This window comes from Aegilops tauschii, chromosome 5, assembly GCF_002575655.3.
Source record: "Aegilops tauschii subsp. strangulata cultivar AL8/78 chromosome 5, Aet v6.0, whole genome shotgun sequence".
NCBI lineage: Eukaryota > Viridiplantae > Streptophyta > Magnoliopsida > Poales > Poaceae > Aegilops > Aegilops tauschii.
In genome coordinates this window covers 274,061,629-274,083,026 of record NC_053039.3, presented here as the reverse complement: position 1 = coordinate 274,083,026, position 21,398 = coordinate 274,061,629, and the positions used below count along the sequence as shown (strand labels likewise).

Here is a 21,398-nt window from a genome sequence, read left to right as displayed (position 1 = left end):
AACTACTTCTGTTTCACTGAATTTTCTTAATGGCACTTTGTAGGACTCGACACCACACAACTTTGTTTTGATAATTTACCCATGCGAGAATAATTCAATCATTTTCTTTGTACTACTTCGCGAGGGGGACAAATAAAAAAAAAGTAAAGAGTGCTAGCATTGCATTGCACACTATTTGTTCTATCCACGCTGAGCCCAAACTCATTATCTATTTCTCTGAATATAGCCTAGAGAGGTAGCAAGCTGCTGACCATCATCCCATCACGGAAGCAACATGACAACACACATACGCCGGTATGAAAGAAGAAAAGGACAGCTCACAAACCCACAAAGACACATAAACCAAAGCCCGAAGGTTCAAAATGGCTTAAGAATCAAAGCAAGACTTAGCGAAATAACCAAGTTGCTCCAGGTGGAAGTACTGCTGGCCCTTGAAGCAGAAGTCTTGAATTCTACAGTTCCTGAATAGACGTTCCCGTTTACAGAAGAGGTAGTTCGATTAGGTGCTCCAGTGTTCTTGCATGCGCCCGCTGGTGCCCCAGCCTGCAAACATTTCTTCATGAAACTTCCATAACAACAATATGGCATTTAAAGTGTAAATGGTGAAGAATAAATGTATGCCCAGAATAGGAATGGTGTTTACACGAAATTCTGGGACTACAGTTTTTTGTTAGCAGAATATTCATGTCTTCACAATTACCTGGCAAGCAGCAATGGTGTTGCAACCACATAGCGTAAGGCCGTTGATTCTGTCCTGAACATCAAAAACACCACCACCATCGCTTCGCTGCACATGTCACATTAAGAACAGTTCCATACTTACATTCGATGCCAGATATATCTTGTTTGTATTTGTCTGAACTGGGCATAAAGTATTATATTACCATGTAAAAATTCACAGCTATGAAGTTCGGGATTCTATTTCCAGCTGCAGCATAGCAAGTTTGGACCATCTGAGGTAGTCCAACAGAATTCTCTTTGCATGCTTCACTCTCAACAGGAATTGTGGGGAAATAATTTTGCATAAATAGAGACGCAGATCTTGAGTTTAGTGGCTGTGATTCCTTTCTGTTTGGACAAGCGCTAGGGTCAATACCCGGATCTCCAGCTGTCATGATCACGGGAAATAAAATGTAAACATGAATGAAATAAAAGCTACTATATCTGTGCTCAGAGAAAATTAGTAGAGTGCTCAAGATAAATCAATTAGAATCAAGTGCAAGTTGAGTGATATATCCACACGACTACCAGTATAAAACTCCTATGAGAGCAAATTTGTAGGAGAACACAAATCTTGCATAAAAAATAACTCCGGATCAATGTTTTAAGAAGCAAATACTGATCATATAATGTATATTCTGATACGGTAGGATATAAAACATTCAATTGTGGTGAAATCTTTTTATTGGTTTAAGCACCAAAACAGCATGAATATTTTTCGAAAACAATTGAGGTGCTTCTTAATTCATCAAGCATCTAATGGTATGCTGGGATCATGTGGATCACTCAAGGGAGGGTTGATCCCTTCTCTTGTTGCGTAACTAGCACATGAGTAAAAAAAATAGAATATCCCAGAAAGGACAACTAGCACATGAGTTTGATAATACATATATGATGGATCAACTCTCCATGGATTGAAAACTAGTCCATACCCTGGCCAAAACCAGTCAAAGCAGCCAACAGTATGTTTATCAATTCCTAAACTAAATAAAATGCTCTGGTACTTCAGCTTTGCATGCTTCATAATTAGATGCTGCAGCTACCACACCGCTCATACTTCACTATTAGTGAAGAAGCAACAAATTAAAAATAATCCGACCGACAAATATAGTCTCGCGTTTGCTTCAGATGTATTTACATAGTTGCTCCTTTATGTAGAATAGTTATTCTCAAACCATAATATAAACTTTCGTGTTCAAGTGGTTGACTATGCATTCTTTAAGGTAATTAGGTACCGATGAGCGATGACAACATTGATATGTTCAGCTCATAGTCATCTCTGGAGTAAATTAATCACACAAGAATCTCATGGCCCAGTATATTGGAAGTTGAAAGGCAAAATGGATGTTAAACAAGGTTCTCAAGATAAAGAAACAACAACAACAAAGCCTTTAGTCCAAAACAAGTTGGGGGTAGGCTATCTCAAGACATAGAAAGCCAAGAACATTGTATTTTGGGTTTTAGATTTGCAAATTGTGGTATAGCTAGCACTACCTAGAATCGATAGAACCTCTGTTTTTCTCACTGAAGCCCAGAAAGCCATACTTACACTCATTCTCCAGCAAATAACTCCACTGGTAAGCTATTCCTTCGCTAGACTCCTTTGAAGCATCGGAAGTAAACACAAGCAACCTGTGGTTCTTTGCGACCATATCTGTGACAGTGGGCCACTCCTGCCCGCTAGTTGGCATTTCTGAGATAGGGTACCAATACTTCATCAAGTCAGCAGCAGTAAACAGTTTGCTCAATCTCATCGGTGCATGTACGTAGTCCTCGATGAATATTGTAACAATCTCTGTGGGGTTCTCAGATAGAAATGCTTCCACCTCTTTCAACGTGTCAATTGCTGGTTCCTAGAATCACATTGCATTTGAACATTAGAAGTCCGGTCGCCTTAACAGCTATACATCTCGCAAGGTTAGTGATGAATTCAGAAAGGAATCAATTAACTTCCATTCCCCACGTTCTTTAGTTCCAATTGGTCACCACACTGAAACAATATTATCCACAATAGAATCATAAGAGCGCCAAAACAACACAAGTCTTCGTGTTCATCGTGTTCATGAATTTAACATACGAGTTGACGGAGTATTATAAGCGAGCTTCATTTGATTTTGAGGTGGCTTAACTAACAATGAAATGTCAAATAGTTTGGTATCTGCAAAGAACTGAACTTACAAAAGCGGTGAAGTTGTAGCATTGCCCTTGCAAGGAGTGGCAGAGCCAGACATCACCGCCGAAGTCATACATATCCAGCATCAATCCCCTCACTCCATTCTGCACACACCATTATATCAAAGAAACAAAAAAAGAAAACTAAAACACCCATCCTATAAAATCGCGAGCCATTCAGGTGCAGTTACCCTCAGTTGGTTGGTGACAGTGTCTTCCTGGTTGTAAAACGTAACCCTCTCAACTCCGGTGCGTGACGGCTCGCCGACGATGGAGAATGAATTATGGGTCACCAGCCATGAGTATCTGTTAAAGGGCAGCCCCTTCACCTGGGCAAACACAAGCATGCCCCATCCCATGGTTGAAGAACAAAAGAGATGAGTAATTGCCCAACACAGACAGAGTAATAGTACTACAAGCTAGCGCTCAAGGGAATGCAAGAGAGAGATTACGATGGTGGTGGGTTGGATGGCCAGGTCCCTGATGCAGGACGGCCGCGTCCTGCCGGCGGCGGCGCAATCGCCGCAGTAGAGGCCCACCCCGCAGTCGCGGGCCGCCGAGCACGAATCCCCGACCTGCAAAAAAGACCCACCAGTAAATTCAGGCTCCCTCAAAGATCGCACAACTTTTACGAAGAAACAGACACTGAGAGATAAATTCAGTTCATGTATCACTCTCGCAGAAGAAGGAGAAAAGAACAGTATGCTCATGCCATCAGGATTATAGGCAGCAAGGGTCAGATCGAACTGGACAAGAACTTGATGGGGGACACAGCAGGTAGGTAACACGCAAGAATCGGAACCGTGGAGAGGATCGGACTGACGAATCGGGTACCTGGCAGGAGCAGGGGACTAGCAGGAGCAGCGCGACGTGGAGCGAGAGGAGGAAGCGGCGACGGGAGAGGCGCGCCATTAGTGGCCACCAACCACTCTCTCCACCATGGAGTGAGCTTAGTGATCTGCTGCTGCGAGAAGGGAAAGGAGGGGAAACACTACATGGTTGCCCTTTTTCTCTTTCTTTTTTTCTTTATTTTCGAGGGACAGCGCCGGAGGAGGGGTCAAATCGTCAACACGCTTTCCCTTTGTTTTTCTTTTCGTTTTGTTTTCTTGGTAGGATCCCCCGGTCCTTTTCTTTACAGAATTAACCGACAGCAGCAAGCAATGGTGGTTATTATAATTTACGTACATGATTTAAGGAAACATACTTCCTCCAATCCATATTACATGTCCCTCAAACAGATGTATGTAGCATTGAAATACATTCCTATTTTAGCGACAGATAATATGAATCGAAGGGGCAGGAAACTTCACATGAGCTTGGAGTGAGCTAAAACATTTTCCTATGAAGTGTAGGACAAATGAATCCTAAAAAGTATATTCATATTGGACAAAATCTTTCAATCAAAGATGCATGTAGTGAATATTGTGGCATCATTTCATTAGATCTCTTGTAATCTAATTCTATCCTACACAAAAATATGGTACACATTTTTGGCGTACTTTTGAAAATAAATAAATAGGGAAACAAAGAGCATTGGCGCTCCCCACTAGCAAATAACAGTCTCAAAATAATCTCCTCATACTCATGCGCTCTTTTCTTCCTTTCGTTAATGTTATCGAACGACTGTCCCCGCTGCCAAGCTCTGTCATCAGTCATCACCACCGGCCACATCGTACCACTTTAGAGAGCGGTTTGGAGGCCAGCTGTCTCTCCATGAAGAGAGATATCTTGACTTTGAGCGCTAGAAACAATGGCATGCCCGTTCATCAGCTTGGATGTGACTGTTGAGTGGTTGTACTGATATCGGGATGCAACAGCGGGCGTCCCATCTAGCAAGCATGCACTCCAACAAAAGGGGCCAAACATGACGCAATAGGTGGAGGTTGCGAGTTAAGATCGTGGAGGGGTATTAAATCTTTTAACGTTTTATAATATAAAATTAAATCTAGTTTATATCAATAGAACATTGGACACAACTAGATGCAAGGTAATTGAGCCCATAAACACGACATGACCTTAAACAAAGATGCAACTACAAACAGCTATATGTCTCAAAATTCTTGTCAAAGTCACGGTTAAATTTGTCACCGTTACACCATCATAGCTCACTCTCACAATTGACAACACCAAGACAAATCCAATCCAACCATGAAGTACCTACCTACACCTATGGAGGAACAAATCTCGTCGAATCATCACAATAGTAGATCGTCGCGTACATTGGAGGTTGGCAAATCGCGCCAAGCATACTGACGATGGGGTCATCATACCAAAAAGATAATGTTGCAGTTGTCGATGCACATGAAAACACGCCAGCATGGAATACAAATAACCAACCAATTTTCCATAAATAATAACGGGGACTCCAAAAACTCTGGAGCTCCTCAGCAACGCGGCACCAAGAAAAACGATTGGAATTGAAGGACTTTTATTCAAAATGACACTGATATCATTGTTGGAGCGACATCACTGCGACACAAAGGACGAGAGACAAGGAGAATCCCCTTCCCTCCCCTCCGCCCCACAGTGAGCAGCGGCTGAAAGCATAGGGAAGAGGAGATTGATTTTGTGGCAGCTAGGGTTTCTTCGCAATGAAGGTTTTATATTACACACAATCACTTAGCCTTTCACAGTACGATCTTATGAACATCCTATGTTCATGAACCGCAGAAATCTATGAATCTATCGTTCACGTTGCTCTTTTCGTATCCGGTCACAAGTTCTGATCAGTAAAATGCGAAGTGGAACACCAGTTCTCACCTCGGTTAATCTGTGGCTGTTGAATCTCAATCTAACGGTCAGCGATCGCACCTGAAGCGCTGATCGTATACAAGTTGCTCCCCCGGCGTTCAGCGCCGACGGGACGGGTCTCGGCCGAGCACCTTCAAACTCGCCTCCACCAGCGCACCCAACAGAAACCACCTTCCCACCCCCAATCTCCGCAGGTCACACACACCCACCGCGCTGCAATGCCGTTCCTGAGCCCCCTCCCGGGCGACGACGCCGACGACTACTACTACGGCTACGACGCCGGGTACCGCCGCGGCGGCGGCAGCGGCACCGGCGGGAAGAGCGCCAAGAAGGACAGGGGCATCTTCTCCTGCCTCCCCTGCTTCACCCCCTTCTGTAATTGCTTCTCCTCCCTTTCTTGTCCAAGAAGGATTTCATGGCGGCTCTCTTCTAGTCCATGGCGCCGATTTCTTGGCTTTTTTGCCTTGCTGATGTGTGCGTCTTTCTTGTTTCTTGCCGAACAGCGCCCGGGGCGGTGGACCCGATAGCGCACCGCCGCCTCCTCTCCTCCGACTCCAGCGACAGCGACAACGTCGCCGCCACCGACATCACCGCCGATCTCGCCCGCCTCCGCCTGCGCTACTCCCGCCTCGCCGCCGGCCCGCCCGTCCGCCCGCGCGACGTCCCCGCCCTCGTCGCCCGCACGGACGACCCGCCGCTCGCCGTCGCCGCGCTCTCCTGGCTCGGCGGCGACCTGCGCCCGTCCTGCATCCTCGCCCTCCTCCCGGCGCTGTTCCCGTCCCTGCGAACAGGCGAGTCCGAGGGCGACCTCTTCCTCCCCTCCAACGAGCGTCAGTCGCAGGCGCTCTCCGCCGCCAGGCGCCGCCTCCAGGCCCGCGAGGCCGCGCTGGACGGCGAGGTGGCCGAGTACCAGTCCACCTACGCCATGAAGCTGGCGTGCGAGAAGACCAAGGAGGGGTTCGCCGAGACGGCGGCCGAGGAGGTGTGCAAGATGGCGCGCGCCGCGCGGCGTGCCGACAAGCTGCGGTGGCGCGCCGTGGAGGCCGCCGTCAAGGAGGTGCTCACGCCGGCGCAGGCCAAGGAGTTCCTCAAGGCCGTCGAGAACGTGTCCGGCAAGGCCGGGCGGCACGGCGCGAGGTGGCAGGCGCGCGCTGGGCCCCTCTCGGTGCCCGCCGAGGCGTTCGAGCGTATGCGTACCAATGCCAGAGCAGCCGCAGATGATGCGTGGTGACCGGACCTCGCCATGGCCTCTCCTTCTTTGATGATGACTGAAGCCTGTTGGGATAGTTTCGTCGATGAATCTCTCTGCAGCTAATGCTGAAGAGAAGAGAAAGCTGCTGCTGATACATGGTGAGCTTCAGATGGTTTTACTTTCAACAAGGGCATTGTATCTGAATCTGTGAACCGACGGCAGTTGTGTGAACCATCGTGAAATCGTGTTAATTGATGGAATATGCTCCTGTTGCCACTTTGAAGGAATATGCTCATAGTAGTTTTGTAAATTGCAGTATTTCTATCTCTCTCTCTTTTTTCATGATAATACATGTCTCATTAATAAAATAAAAATTATGTTACAAGCCACACAAACACCGATAGTACATGACCGAAAAGATAGGATAATCCTACGCAAAAACCAATGCATGTCCCTCCACCAAGAAAAAGGAGACAGATCACCTCTTCACCTGAGCTGGATGCGGATCCATCACTGATCAACAGCTTTACGGACCTCCAAAGTAATTTGCCTAAAGCAAAACCATTGCCATTGAAAGAATCAGACCAGGGCAACATGTCCCCGGACATGCCATCGAACTCCAGAACTGACACCCCCGCATGACTACGACGTCGGAGGAGGAAGCCAAAACTGTCAGCCTCCAATCACCAACCCAGGATGCACCTTCTTCCAGCTATCACCCGCGTAGACAAATGTTTGCGCGTACTCCAGGACGCCAAAACCTCCCCGCTCCACCGTGACGTCGGAGACAACGCCGCAGTAAGATGGAGAGAGCAGAAGGGGAGACACACCTGAAAGGGTCGCTGTCGCTGCCTCGCCAACACCATCCATGAACACTAACGCTGCTGATATGAAGGATCGACAAACACATGATGCCATCAACTTCGAGATGCCGCCATGAAGGACACCGCCGGTGTGAGAGTGGAGCTGAGGCAGATTTATTTGCTCGGGTGCCGCCCCCACCATCCCAACGGCTCACCACGACCTACAAAAAGAAACCCTAACTACAGAGCAGAGGGGGAGAGGACTGGCCCTGGCTGGTGTAGATCGAAGGTAGAGGATCGCCTCCCTAGTCGCCTTCACGAGGTGGCGGCTAGGTTAGGGAAAAACTGCGTCATCTCTCTCTGACGCCTTGAGAAAATACAGGAATAGTTACAACCAAATCAAAAGACTATCAAAATGTGCATTTGTAGAAAGTTTGGATATGCTAGTGAATATTAAACCTTGCCAGCTCTTGTTAGTGATGCTAAGACCATCAACAATTAGGATGTGCTAATTTGAGTCCCTATATGTCCATGAACGCGGCACCCGTCAGGTTTCTGCGTCCACAGCCGCCCCCCTCATGTGGAAACCCTAAATCATGAAAGTAGCATAAGGTACATCATCGTATACGTAGCATTCAAAGGACCGAACATAGCAAGTTCAATATAAACAAATAGCATTCAAAGGACATGAAATTTGGAGCGGCTTTTTTCTGTCTCACTGATCATCGTCAACCTTGCTGCACAGATGCCTGCCATGTTCGCCATCACCGCCGGTGTTGTTTCTCTCGGACTCCTCGCCCGCGGCCTGCTACTCTAATGTTGCCATTACACGCACACTGCACTTCTCCCCGCCCGCTGCCTCAACTCTTCTCTTCGTCCCTTCTCGTGGACTTCCCGTGCAACAAATGGTGCTAGTGTCGCCGATGGGATCATGTGTAGCTGCCACTCCGTGTAATGGTGCTAGTGTCGCCGATGGGATCATGTGTAGCTGCCACTCCGTGTGTGTCACGTCGGACGCGACCACCTACATGTCATGTGTAGATTTTAACTTTTAATTGTCTAGTGCATGCAACCAAACACCGTGTAGTACATCAGCCCAGCCAACGCAGGCCACCAAACACCAGGGAAAAATTGTTTCCCTGATGCAGCTAGCTCATATGCAGCCTACCAAACTACATGCAGAACAATTTTTTACCATGTATTTACTCAACAGGCTCAACAGATTCACGTATGCAAAAGAGGCAAAAAAAAAAAGGTGAAACAGGGTGCTTGCATCTCTTTAGCCACGCCTACAATGTTGCCGCCCGACAGCTACATATACTTGAATAACTTGAAAACAAGACAAGTAAACAACGCACAGCATGCAACAGTTATATGATGAACACTATACAGTAATAAAGCCACACGTTCCTTGTCACAGGATGAGCAAAACTGAAAATTTTGCGATCACGGCACAGAATGAAAAACCGCACATCTGTGTAAAAATCAAATGTGTTTTTCTCCTTTCTTTTAAACTTTATCACATTATGTCTGTTCTTAAACAACAGCACGACTCATGCTGGGCTGCTTTCCGTCCCTCCCGGCCGGGAGGGCAATCAGCACACTATACAGAGCTACAAAGGTATACATCACCATATATCAAAGCTATGGTATCACTTGCCTATAATATGTTGAGTATAGGTGATATATGTTGAACATAGCCTCTCGCAACAAGACCTGCAACTTGTCCTCATGCTATGGAAACATTGTATTGGCTTCTGGTTTCACAAAATGTCCCGATGAAAGTGCCCTGGAATCGAGTTACCCTGCTGAGATTGTCTGAGGTGCATGGACAAGGCGTAGTTGTTTATCTGTACACAAGTGGAAAGAAACAAAAACATCATTTACCACAACCTTGTTCCCAAGGTACATCAGAGGCATGATAAAAAGGGAACAGCAGGGCAGTAAGAATACTGGACCTCAAGATTCCTAATTTGTTCCCGGTACTGCATAACCAACTGCTTTAGTTGTTGAAGCTCCTGGTTTCTCTCTTCATGCTCCTTTTGGCGTTCATGTTGTATTGCCACGGCTTTCTTAAGAATAGTATTTTCTTTAATGACGGCTTCAAATTGTTCCTTGTACAACAAAATTTCCTGTTTGAAAAGCAAGAATTTCTCAGGGAGAGCACAAAATCAATCAAATTCTAATTTGCTTCACGTACTTTCAATATAGTAAACATATTATGTAAACCCGCAGACATTGATGCAATGCTGTTCAACTGGTCGTATAAACCTACTTTATGTTTTAAACCACCATACATTGATATATTTTATTCGTATTCGTAATGGGGCTGTAATAGCAGAACTGCATGGTAAGTCAACTTAATCGACCTTCAGGAATATCCAAAGACATGAAACATGTACTGGTAAATACTCCCTCCGTCCGGAAACATATGGAATCAAGGTTTCAAAACCAAGTTTTTTGCTGCATCGCGGTGAGGTCCGAGCTATAGCTATGTTAGCTATCACGGAAGCTATTTACAATAGCGTTTTTATAGGAAAAAGATAAAAATAAGTGCCTAACGAAAAACACTAGCCAAGTAAGGACTAAAGAGGATCCATCATTTAACTAATTGGATCAATGATTTTTTTTTCTGGTTGCAACATCGTGAGTGTCGTGAGAGTCGTCTTGAAGCAGTCGCCAACCGGCCTATGCTCCGTGATAAAACAACCACCCACAATAGATTGGATGCTACATTGTTAGGATTTCTAATTTATTTTATTTAGTTATATATGTGGTCGTTTTAGATTAAATTTACGTGTACAAATGATTACATGATGTTTACCACTCAATATGGTTGTTTTTGGACCATGCACACTTACAAGGTAATAGCTTTAGCTATAGCGGTCATAGCTAGGATAGTGGTACAACGTGCCATAGCTTCGCTTTTAGTCTCCCAAAAAGGAATGGAATCAAAGATTTGGCTGCGCACTTGAATTTCTTCCATCATGTTTACCACTCAATATTTTTAACTAAATTACGTACATGATCAAATAACTTACGAGTAAACACAACAGGTACTACCTCCTTTAGGGCTTAGAAGGCCTGCACGTATTTTGAGGTCAGCTTTGACCATAAATTTGACTAACAAAAAACTCGTATTAATTATATGTCGTAAGTATACCATTGAATATGTATTCAGTATTCGAAAGAAGTCTCCATAGTATAATTTTTATGACACAAAATTCATATATTCTTGGTCTAACTGATGGTGAAAATAATCTTAAAATACATACAGGCCTTGTAAACCCAAAAGGAGGAAGTATTACCCTATAGAAGTGAACAAAACCACCACCACCACCAACAACAACAACAAAGCCTTTCATTCCCAAACAAGTTAGGATAGGCTAGAGTTGAAACCCATAAGATCTCAAAAGTCGAAAGCAAGTCATGGTTCTGGCACGTGGATAGCTAACTTCCACGCACCCCAATCCATGGCTAGTTCTTTGGTGATATAATAGACCATCGTATGAAAAAGCTATGGTTTGATTTCTAGCAATCACTAGTAAATAAATTACAACAAAGAAAACAAGGAGAAGGTAATTTAAACAAACAAACTGTGGAAATAAGGGAGCAAGTCCCATGGAATAGTACATTTCAGAAAGCGGAAGTTTGATGCAAAGTACATTTTTGGAAAGTCATTAGTTCATACTAATATGTGACACATTTTGGAAGTCTTAGTTACTGATAAGATTTCTACCAGGCGTGGACCTATACAAACCATCGGTTGCCAATACTTGGCCCTCAAGCCACTTATAGAGTTTCCGACCAGTCACTGGAATCAAGCTACAAGCACAAACCTATATTGCTCGAGAAGCCAAATTCAAAGGACAAGGATAAAAGCACAAAACCCATAACAGTATCAAAAATCAGATAGGTAACAAGCAGGCAAGTTACGAAGTGCTTTGGGAGGGGTATACAACTACCTTCTGATATTTCTGCATTGCTTCTGTACAGATACAAGAGGACGTGGACTTGCCATAAGCCTCCAGTACTCTTGACGCACGAGCCTTTGCATCATCTGAATTAGAGGCACTTGCCATCTCATTCATAAGAATCTCAACCCATTGGGTGATACCTGAATGAAGGTTCTCTGCACCGGGAACACTTCCTATGGGTGCAGGAACTTCATTATTACATTCTACAATACCTGTAGCATAAAGCAAGATAGCTGTCATTATTAAGATAATCGCTTTTATGAATGAGATATCCCCAAATTATTCTAATCAAAACATAAAGCATGGATGCACGATTCTCATGGCCGAATAAATCATTATGTAAGCCATTTGTTATCTAAAGCATGCTGCTTGCATTAAACAGGGTGTTTTTTACTTAGCACAAGACATATTGCTGAAAACATATATACAGTAACGTGGTCATTTTAGTAAATTCCTTAAAAGTAACAGAAGCCTTAAAGCCACGTAAATATGAACAGAAGAGTTACCGAGGTAGAATGTAATATTGCATTAAAAGGACAGACCCAGTGCTAGAAGGTTCCACACCAGGTGAGGTCTGGGAAGGATTATACGAGGCAAGACCTACCCTGCATAGTGCAAATGTGCAATGCAGAGAGGCTGCGTAAACCCAGGACCTTCTCGCACAAGGGGGGTGTACTTCACCAAAGTCATAGAATGTAATAGCATGGCATTACATTAAATATTTCAACCATTTTCACAGATATGTGGAGCTCTCCTGCTGGAAAAACAGTGCTGGGACAAGCTAGAAGAGTGGATACTAACATAGTAACTGACAATCATAATTGACAGAAGAAAATGCTTGACCACAAGTGTGGTAAAATCTACCAATGCCAAGAGGAAGCAAATCTAATTCAAAGCAACAAAGATTACAGTGTCCAGGCATCACTACAGGCGGAGTTTAGTGCTTAGGGAGTGACAGTTATAGAGAATTGTTTTTCCTCTATTAATGCATCTAGACGCAAAGCTTTTTGCATTACTTGGTTTTCTTTTAGATTAAATGGTGTCAACATCACATAAAGGATCAGACTACAATGAAAGACTACCTTCATTGGGCACTTGAACCTCAGTAGACATTTCATTGGGAGATTGATACACGGGATCCACATTATATTCTGTGGGTTCTAAGTATAGAGGAAGTAAATACTTCATTGCTGAATCCAAATCGTTTTCACATTCTTCCAGAGCCTTTTCAATGAACTGAAATGAGAAAAGCATCCGTAAGGATTCAAATAGTGAGTAGGTTTAGTTGCCAAATCCAATAAGCTCCCAAAAGTGACATACTTATACCACTTTAGCGAATTCCATGTAACACGTCAATAAGCACATGTGACAATTCCAATGTTCAAAAAAGCCGAAAGCGGAAGTCAAGCGGAAGGGCACAGCTTAGAGCACGCTCAAGCGTTTTTTTTAAATTGGCCTGATTTTTACTTTTTTAAATAATATATGCAGAGGAAAATAGGAAACATAACTGATAGGTAGTTGAAATAGCATTACACCGTAGCAAATACACATCAGGTTCACACAGCAAGCAAAATAACAACTCAAATGCAGTTCGGTTCAAATAGAGATCATGTGGCCATAATCTGAAGGAAATAGTTCCCGAACAGACACTGGTAATAGGATAAATGGCATATTGCCATTATTGCACAAGCAGCCAAGCAGAAGTAGTTCATGACAGCCAAGTTCTGGCCAATTTTTTACAAAAACGCTTAATCCACCGCTTAGTGCCAAAGCGAAGTGGTTTGCCATCGCTCAGCGCTTAAGCGTGGCTTAAAAACGTTTTCTTGAACACTGGACAATTGAATAAAAGGGTAAAAATATCTAGCTATGGCAAGATGGCGTTACCACTTTTTAACAATTTCGGGGAGTTGAAGAATCAGAGGATAGCATCCCACGTAAGCTAACAAGACAACACATGACATGAATGCAAAATCAAACAACGGCATCCTATCTAAGCCAGGAAACACAGTAAGTGGCATAAGACTCATAGTGCAAAACAGGCGAAGAAGATCATCTAACCAATAGGGATTTGTAATGGTGCCGGTTACCATGTTCATCCAACCCAGAAAAGGTTGCCGGTGCCACGTTATTATTTGTTAGAACTGCCAGCCGTTGCATGTTCACGACAAATATATTTAAAAAGGGCAGCCCGGTGCACGTAGCTCCCGCTTGAGCAGGGTCCAACAAATATATTTCTTACTAAAATCTCCCACAATGCATAATGCAGAAAATATCTACTCACACATATCCTACCTCCATTTCAGCACAAAATGATCACAAACAACAAGTTCAACAATTAAAAAGGGCACACAATTACTAAAAGCACAAGCTAAAACAAACTATCTTGTTCCTGCAACTCCATCTAACCTTGTCAATGGGAACTTAGCAGTTAGCACCCACTCCCAGGGGGCTGGAAAGCATGCGACGCTTGTTCAGCGGCAAGAACCTGAGTGCGATGGCTACAGCAGCACGTGGGGACTCTTGCTCCTTGCACAGCCACATCAGCGAGAGCCACTACTTATTTCAAGTGAAAGAACAGATTTACATCACAGATCACACGAAACGTTTCCTCTCGCAATCAATCCAAACAAGGAAGTACAACCACATCCGGTTTGGAATGGATTCGAGCAGGGTGGCATCACCTCAAGCCTCACGGAAGGGAACCGCGCGCGGATCACGGCCACCAGGTCGGAGTCGACGACGCCGTGCGGCTTGGGGCTGCCTCCGTCTGCGCGGAAGCGTGCGCGCTTGGAGGGGGGTGAGGACGACGCCTCCGCGTGGGGGTGTTCCTCGGAGAAGGAGGACGCCCGCTTCCGGCACATAGACGCGGACATCGCCGCCAATGCCGCGCAGGCCGCAGCCCTCTCCCGCTGCTGCTCCTCGTGCCGCCCGCCGCCGCCTCCCTCGCGAGATGGAGGGTGTTCTGGTTAGGGTTTCGTGGGAGGGCGGCGAGGATTTGTACGGGTGCCGAGGGGGTCGGCGGTCGAGGGTAGTGTGGGGAGGCCGGAGGAAAAGGCTGGGACGACTCGGGCAGGGAAGGGAGACGTTTGGGCGGGCAGGCCGATGGCCCGTGCTCTGCTTTGCTTGCTTCTGGTGGCCTGAGGATCCGACGCGAGGCTAGGGTTCCACGCGTCAACCGCCACAGACCTTGTATTTTTTTTCCCCGGCGGAGACAGGGGTTCTTGTTAGAGCATCTCCAGCCGCGTCCTCAACAGGCCCCAGGCCCATTTTCGACGCCGGCGCCCAAAAATCGGCCCAGTCGCGTTCACAGGTGCCCATTTTTGCCGATAAGACCCGAAACTAGCGTCGGCGGACCCAGGCCGAACCCGGCGCGCTGGGGGACACCGGGGCAATCGTTTTTGGCGTGAAAGAACGGCGGGTCCGCCGAGTCAGTGACCCCTGCGCCTCGTCGTCCTCACATCGCCTCGGTTTCCCGGGAGTAATCAATGCCAAGGCTGCCGCCGGTCAGCCTTCTATTGGTTCCTCACGGGCGGCGTGGTGCGGCGACGCGCCCCCTCCCGCCACGCGTACACACGACGCCACCCCCGGCCGCTATATAAAGCAGCACCTCCCTCGCTGGTGGACACACCCGCCCGCAGCCCCCCCTCTCCCCGTGCACAGCCGCCGCCGACAAGCTCTCTTTCCTCTTCCTCTCCGTTCACAGCCGCCGCAGACGATGGGCGAAAGGTTCCCCGACGATGGAGCGGCGGCCAATGGCTTCGGCCGCCGCTCTCCACACGAGTGGGAAGCCCATCTCCTACACGAAGCCAACTACCCGGCGCCTCCCGACATGTGCGCGCCGGGGCGGTGGAGACTCAGCGCCGGGGGCGTCCCCGTCCTCCCGCTGCCCGACGTCACGCGCCCCGACTACTTCCGTGCCGAGATTGAGCGTGCGCGGGCGTCCCTGTCGGAGCAGCTGCGGGCCCTCCTGGAGTACGACGCCGGCAACCACGAGGTGTGGGCGGCGTACTTCGAACGCCGGCAGGCGGAGCGGCTGGCATCCATCAACAACGCGCCGGTGGTGCGGGGGAGCAAAAACAGCGACGGCCGCCGCCTGTGGTGGGGCACCCCCGGCCGCATGCTCCACGCCGTCCTCGAGTACCTCGAGGGCGGCAACGATCCGCCGCTGACGTACCCGGCCACCCCGATCCCCCGCCGGAGTGGCGGCCAATGGATGCCGAGGAGGACCGGCACCCGCAACGCCGGCATCGTCATCAACAAGGCGGGTGTGCCTCCTCCTCGGCTCCTCCCCGCCTCGTCAAGCCAAAGACGGAGCCGGGGCTCGCCGCCGTGAAGACGGAGTCGGGGCTCGATGATGAGGTGGCCATGAAGTGGGCGCGGGAAGATTGGGCGCGGCTGGAGATGGAGCGCCAGCGCCGCGCCCTGGCGGAGATCACCGTGCGTCGCCGTGGGCGCGACGAAGGGGGCGTCATCGTGCTTGAAGACAGCGACGATGACGCGCCGCCACCGGCCAAACCTGTCCGCCAGGGCGACCCCGGGCAAGGGTCCAGCAGCGTGAAGAAGGAGAAGGACGACGACAACGGCGACGACGGCGGCGAAGACGGCGATTACGCCGCGTTCAGCGAGTTCTTCTGTCTATAGTCGCGTATGTTTTTTTTTTGTAAAATTTATGTTTTTTATGTAAAAAATGTCGAACGCCGAAGTTTATGCCCTATTTGTCGAATTTTAGCCGAATTTATTTTAAAAAATGTTTAAAAAAGGGTGTCTGGGGGCGACCCTGGGGGCGGCGGCTGGGAACCCGATCGCCCCCAAGCCGATTTTTAGCGCCGGTTCGCCCCAGGCGATGATTTTTCGAGCCCCTTGGGAGGGCACGGCTGGAGATGCTCTTAAGGCTGGTTGTAACGGGGAGTATCATATACTAGTATCATGCATATGATACTACCTCCCTAGTAACAAGACAAATATTCTGTCAAGGGCGAGCTCGAAATTACCAGCCAGACTTGGAGTAACCGCTATCTTGGGCTACCCACTACGAAAAAAAGACACATCCATGACATTTTGGGCCGAACGAAATTTTTTTCTGTCATGCTTATGACACTTCTATGACAATAATTGTGACAAAACCCGGTATCATCATAGATGTGGTGGGCTCCTACTTCTATGACAAAAAATCATGACAGAAAATGGGCTTTTCATCCTGGGCAGGCCGGAGACTCAACTGCATGACATTCTTTGGGTCGTCCATGACGGAAAAAAATGTGGTAGAAGCGAGGGCGAGGAAAATATCAGGGAGTTCCCGGTTACGGTGGGTGGTCGGGGGCCGAGCGATGCGTGTTTCTGTTATGACCGGGCAGACTTATGCCCGTAGGAGGCCCACTGGGCAGGTTTAGTTAGGGGCTTAGCCCGCAAGTTATCTATTTTATTTTCCATCATGGTTATATATACTAGTTATAAGACTATGACAATCAAGCAATAAGGATAAATCTATTGTCCGGCTCCCAGAGGAGCCGGACCCTAACCCTAGCCGCCTCCAGCTCCTTGCGCCGCCGCCTCCTCTCTTGCGCACAACGGCACCCTGCCGCCGGTGACTGCGAGCAGCACCACGCCCAGCCCCCTCCTTCCCCTACAACTAGACCTGGTAGGGTCCTAACTCCTACCAATTTGGTATCAGGTAGCTTGGGTCCGATCATGTCTGCTCCGCCACCCACCCCGCCGCTGCCCACCTCGCCGCTGTCCATCGCCACCGCCCTCTCCACGGCGCCGCTGGCGCTTCCCGCCGCCGCGGTCGACAACTCCACCGCGCTGCTGGCGCTTCCCACCGCGCTGCTGGCGCTTCCCACCGCGCCGCTCAGCTCCTCCGCGGGGGCCTCCACCGGCCAGTCGCTGCCCGTCACCGCGCCACCTGTCGCCATCTACTCCCCGGTGGAGATCACCAGGTCCTTAATGACCTCGTCACCGCCGTCCAGGGCATCCGCCTCTACCTGGCCGGGCCTTACGGGCAGCCGCTGGCCGCCGCGACCGGGCCATCCGCCCTGCCCTGGTACGCGGCCACCACGGCGCCGATCGGGCCTCTACACCACCATTGGCCCGGTCAGCCGCCGCCCCCTACTGGCCGCAGTGGCCGGCCCCGGCGATCGCTGCGTCTCCGACGCCTCCCGGGTCCGGGCAGCCGCCGCCCCAGCTGTCGGCCCCACCGCCGCCCGCTGCCACGCCTCAATGGCCACAGTGGCCGGCCCCGGCCCTCGCTGCGCCCCCACGCCATCCGGGTCCGTGCTGCCACAGCCGCAACTGCCAGCCCCACCACCGCCCAGCACGGGGCCCGGGTCACCCACGCAGGGAGGCGTACCGGTCCAGCAAGTGCGCTTCCCGCCGTCGCCGTCCCCAATACCAGCCTGGCTAACCGGATCATCGCCGCTACCCGTCTACACGTCGGCAGGAGACCCGCGAGCGCCCACTCTGCAGTTCGGCGATCCCTCCGGCTCGGTGGGGCACTCCACGGGCCGCAGCCATGCTGACCGGGCACCCCAATCCTCGCTGCTTCGCACCTTCGAGCCAGTTGGCCACGGCGCTCCGACTCAGACACCACCGCGGTTTGCCAAGCTGGACTTCGCCACCTATGACGGCACGGAGGACCCCCTCAACTGGCTCAACCAGTGCGAGCAGTTCTTTCGCGGGCAGCGCACCCTCGCCTCGGAGCATACCTAGCTCGCCTCCTACCACCTCCGCGGCGCGGCACAGACCTGGTACTACGCCCTCGAGCAGGACGAGGGTAGCATGCCCCCTTGGGAGCGCTTCCGCGAGCTCTACCTCCTTCGTTTTGGGCCACCGATCCGCGGGAGCCGCCTGGTGATACGTCTCCAACGTATCTATAATTTTTTATGTATTCATGCCATGTTTATAATATTTCTACATGATTTTGGTATGATTTGGTTAGAACTAACCCGGCCTGACGCTGTTTTCAGCAGAACTACCGTGGTGTTGTTTTTGTGCAGAAATAAAAGTTTTCGGAATGCGCTGAAAATCAACGGAGATTTTTTGCTGGAAAATATAAAAAATAATGGAACGAGGAGTTAGTGGAGGGGAGTCCCGTGGGCCCCACGAGGGTGGAGGGCACGCCCACCCCCCTGGGGCGCGCCCCCTGCCTCGTGGACTCCCTGTGGGGCCCCCTGACTTGTTCCCGACGCCAACTTCTCCTATAAATCCCCAAACTTCTAGAACATAACCTAGATCGGGAGTTCCACCGCCGCAAGCCTCTATAGCCACCAAAAACCAATCGGGACCCTGTTCCGGCACCTTGCCGGATGGGGGATCCCTCACCAGTGGCCATCTTCATCATCCCGGCACTCTCCATGACGAGGAGGGAGTAGTTCACCCTCGGGGCTGAGGGTATGCACTAGTAGCTATGTGTTTGATCTCTCTCTCTCTCTCTCTCTCTCTTGTTCTTGATTTGGCACGATCTTGATGTATCGCGAGCTTTGCTATTATAGTTGGATCTTATGATGTTTCTCCCCCTCTACTCTCTTGTAATGGATTGAGTTTTCCCTTTGAAGTTATCTTATCGGATTGAGTCTTTAAGGATTTGAGAACACTTGATGTATGTCTTGCATGTGCTTATCTGTGGTGACAATGGGATATTCACGTGATCCACTTGATGTATGTTTTGGTGATCAACTTGCGAGTTTCGTGACCTTGTGAACTTATGCATAGGGGTTGGCACACGTTTTCGTCTTGACTCTCCGGTAGAAACTTTGGGGCACTCTTTGAAGTTCTTTGTGTTGGTTGAATAGATGAATATGAGATTGTGTGATGCATATCGTATAATCATACCCACGGATACTTGAGGTGACACTGGAGTATCTGGTGACATTAGGGTTTTGGTTGATTTGTGTCTTAAGGTGTTATTATAGTACAAACTCTAGGATAGATCGAACGGAAAGAATATCTTCATGTTATTTTACTACGGACTCTTGAATAGATTGATCAGAAAGGATAACTTTGAGGTGGTTTCGTACCCTACAATAATCTCTTCGTTTGTTCTCCGCTATTAGTGGCTTTGGAGTGACTCTTTGTTGCATGTTGAGGGATTGTTATATGATCCAATTATGTTATTATTGTTGAGAGAACTTGCACTAGTGAAAGTATGAACCCTAGGCCTTGTTTCCTATCATTGCAATACCATTTACGCTCACTTTTATCGCTTGCTACCTTGCTGTTTTTATATTTTCATATTACAAAAACCTATATCTACCATCCATATTGCACTTGTATCACCATCTCTTCGCCGAACTAGTGAACCTATACAATTTACCGTTGTATTGGGTGTGTTGGGGACACAAGAGACTCTTTGTTATTTGGTTGCAGGGTTGCTTGAGAGAGACCATCTTCATCCTATGCCTCCCACGGATTGATAAACCTTAGGTCATCCACTTGAGGGAAATTTGCTACTGTCCTACAAACCTCTGCACTTGGAGGCCCAACAACGTCTACAAGAAGGTTGTGTAGTAGACATCAAGCAGTTTCTGGCGCCATTGCCGGGGAGGTGAGTGCTTGAAGGTATATCTTTAGATCTCGCAATCGAATCTTTTAGTTTCTTGTTTTATCACTAGTTTAGTTTATAAAAGAAAACTACAAAAAAATGGAATTGAGGGTGCCTCATATGCTTCATCTTTTTAATATCTTTCATGAAAATACGGATTCCGATAATTGTGGCAAAATGTTAGAAGAAGAATGCATTAAAATGTTTGGCACTAAATCTTTGAATGATGAGCATGATTGCAATGTTGTTAGTACGAACTCTTTGAATATCCATAGTACTAATGATGATTGCACTAGTCATGATGAAAATGTCTCTTATAAGCATGTCAATTTTTGTGGAGTGCATGCAAGTACACACCAAATAGGGAAGATAGATTTTGCAAGAGGCATAAGTATTTAGAAACCAAATGGTTGCAAGAAAGGCTAGATGTTTGTGCTGAAAGTTTAAATTTTCTTAGTCATCCTTGTGAACTTTGCAATGAACGTGGTCATTTAAATATCCAGTGCAAATTGTTTCATGATCGTATCGTGTCCAAAAATTGTGATGACTTGAATTCCCTTGTGCATCATAATGAACTTAGTTTGCTTGTGGGTTATGAAGAAATGAAACGTATAACTAAGGATATGCCAGAATTTGTCCTTGATAAAGTTCTTGATTTTGATCTAGAGGAAATTTATATGTATTGTGCGGTGAATTGCATTGAAAATCCTTATATTGTCAATTACATAAAGACAAGGAAACAAATAGCAGATGAAGAGAATACTAATGAAAGGGAAGAGATTTCCCAATATCCTCCTATTCTTTCTTATGATGAATCAGGTAACGAGGAGGAGCTTTCTATCAACCAATCTCATTAATAAGGAGCTCCAAAAAGAGCATTAAACCCACACATGATGCGAAGAAGAAAAAGAAAAGACGGAGAAGCAAAGGTAAAAAGGTATCCCTCCCAAATGATGTTGCTCCTATTACTCATTATGATGATGATAATTACTATACTATTGGTGCTATCCATACTATTAATGATGAGAGTGATTATGCTTATGATATGAAAAGGCCCAAGCTTGGGGATGCCATGTTTGATGAGAATGACAAGTTTCAGAATTTATTTGCTGCAATTAATGATTGTCCCAAGCTTGGGGATGCTATGTTTTATGAAGATGATATGTTTAACCTCCCAAGTTTTGATATGCAAATTTATTATGATGATAGGATGCCTCCTATTTATGATGGTTATATTGATGAAAGTG

General features: G+C 47.6%; 3 protein-coding genes across 3 annotated transcripts; 1 reads left to right on the top strand and 2 right to left on the bottom strand.

Moving 5' to 3' along the window:
• Positions 1-174: 174 nt before the first annotated feature.
• LOC109741320 (PI-PLC X domain-containing protein At5g67130) lies at positions 175-3,962 on the bottom strand. Its single transcript, XM_020300392.4, has 8 exons — positions 3,727-3,962; positions 3,345-3,467; positions 3,084-3,221; positions 2,899-2,997; positions 2,270-2,573; positions 885-1,108; positions 701-787; positions 175-543 (listed from the first exon to the last, which is right to left on the bottom strand). The coding sequence occupies exons 1-8, from the start codon at positions 3,802-3,804 to the stop codon at positions 358-360; spliced, it is 1,239 nt and encodes a 412-aa protein (XP_020155981.1). The 5' UTR covers positions 3,805-3,962; the 3' UTR covers positions 175-357.
• A 1,748-nt stretch (positions 3,963-5,710) lies between these two features.
• Positions 5,711-7,122, top strand: LOC109741330 (uncharacterized). The gene is made up of 2 exons (XM_020300401.4): positions 5,711-6,018; positions 6,147-7,122. Exons 1-2 carry the CDS (start codon positions 5,862-5,864, stop codon positions 6,872-6,874), a joined length of 885 nt encoding a protein of 294 aa, XP_020155990.1. The 5' UTR covers positions 5,711-5,861; the 3' UTR covers positions 6,875-7,122.
• A 1,995-nt stretch (positions 7,123-9,117) lies between these two features.
• On the bottom strand, positions 9,118-14,735 carry LOC109741328 (uncharacterized). The gene is made up of 5 exons (XM_020300400.4): positions 14,297-14,735; positions 12,698-12,851; positions 11,604-11,827; positions 9,597-9,770; positions 9,118-9,488 (listed from the first exon to the last, which is right to left on the bottom strand). Exons 1-5 carry the CDS (start codon positions 14,486-14,488, stop codon positions 9,402-9,404), a joined length of 831 nt encoding a protein of 276 aa, XP_020155989.1. The 5' UTR covers positions 14,489-14,735; the 3' UTR covers positions 9,118-9,401.
• Positions 14,736-21,398: the final 6,663 nt, after the last annotated feature.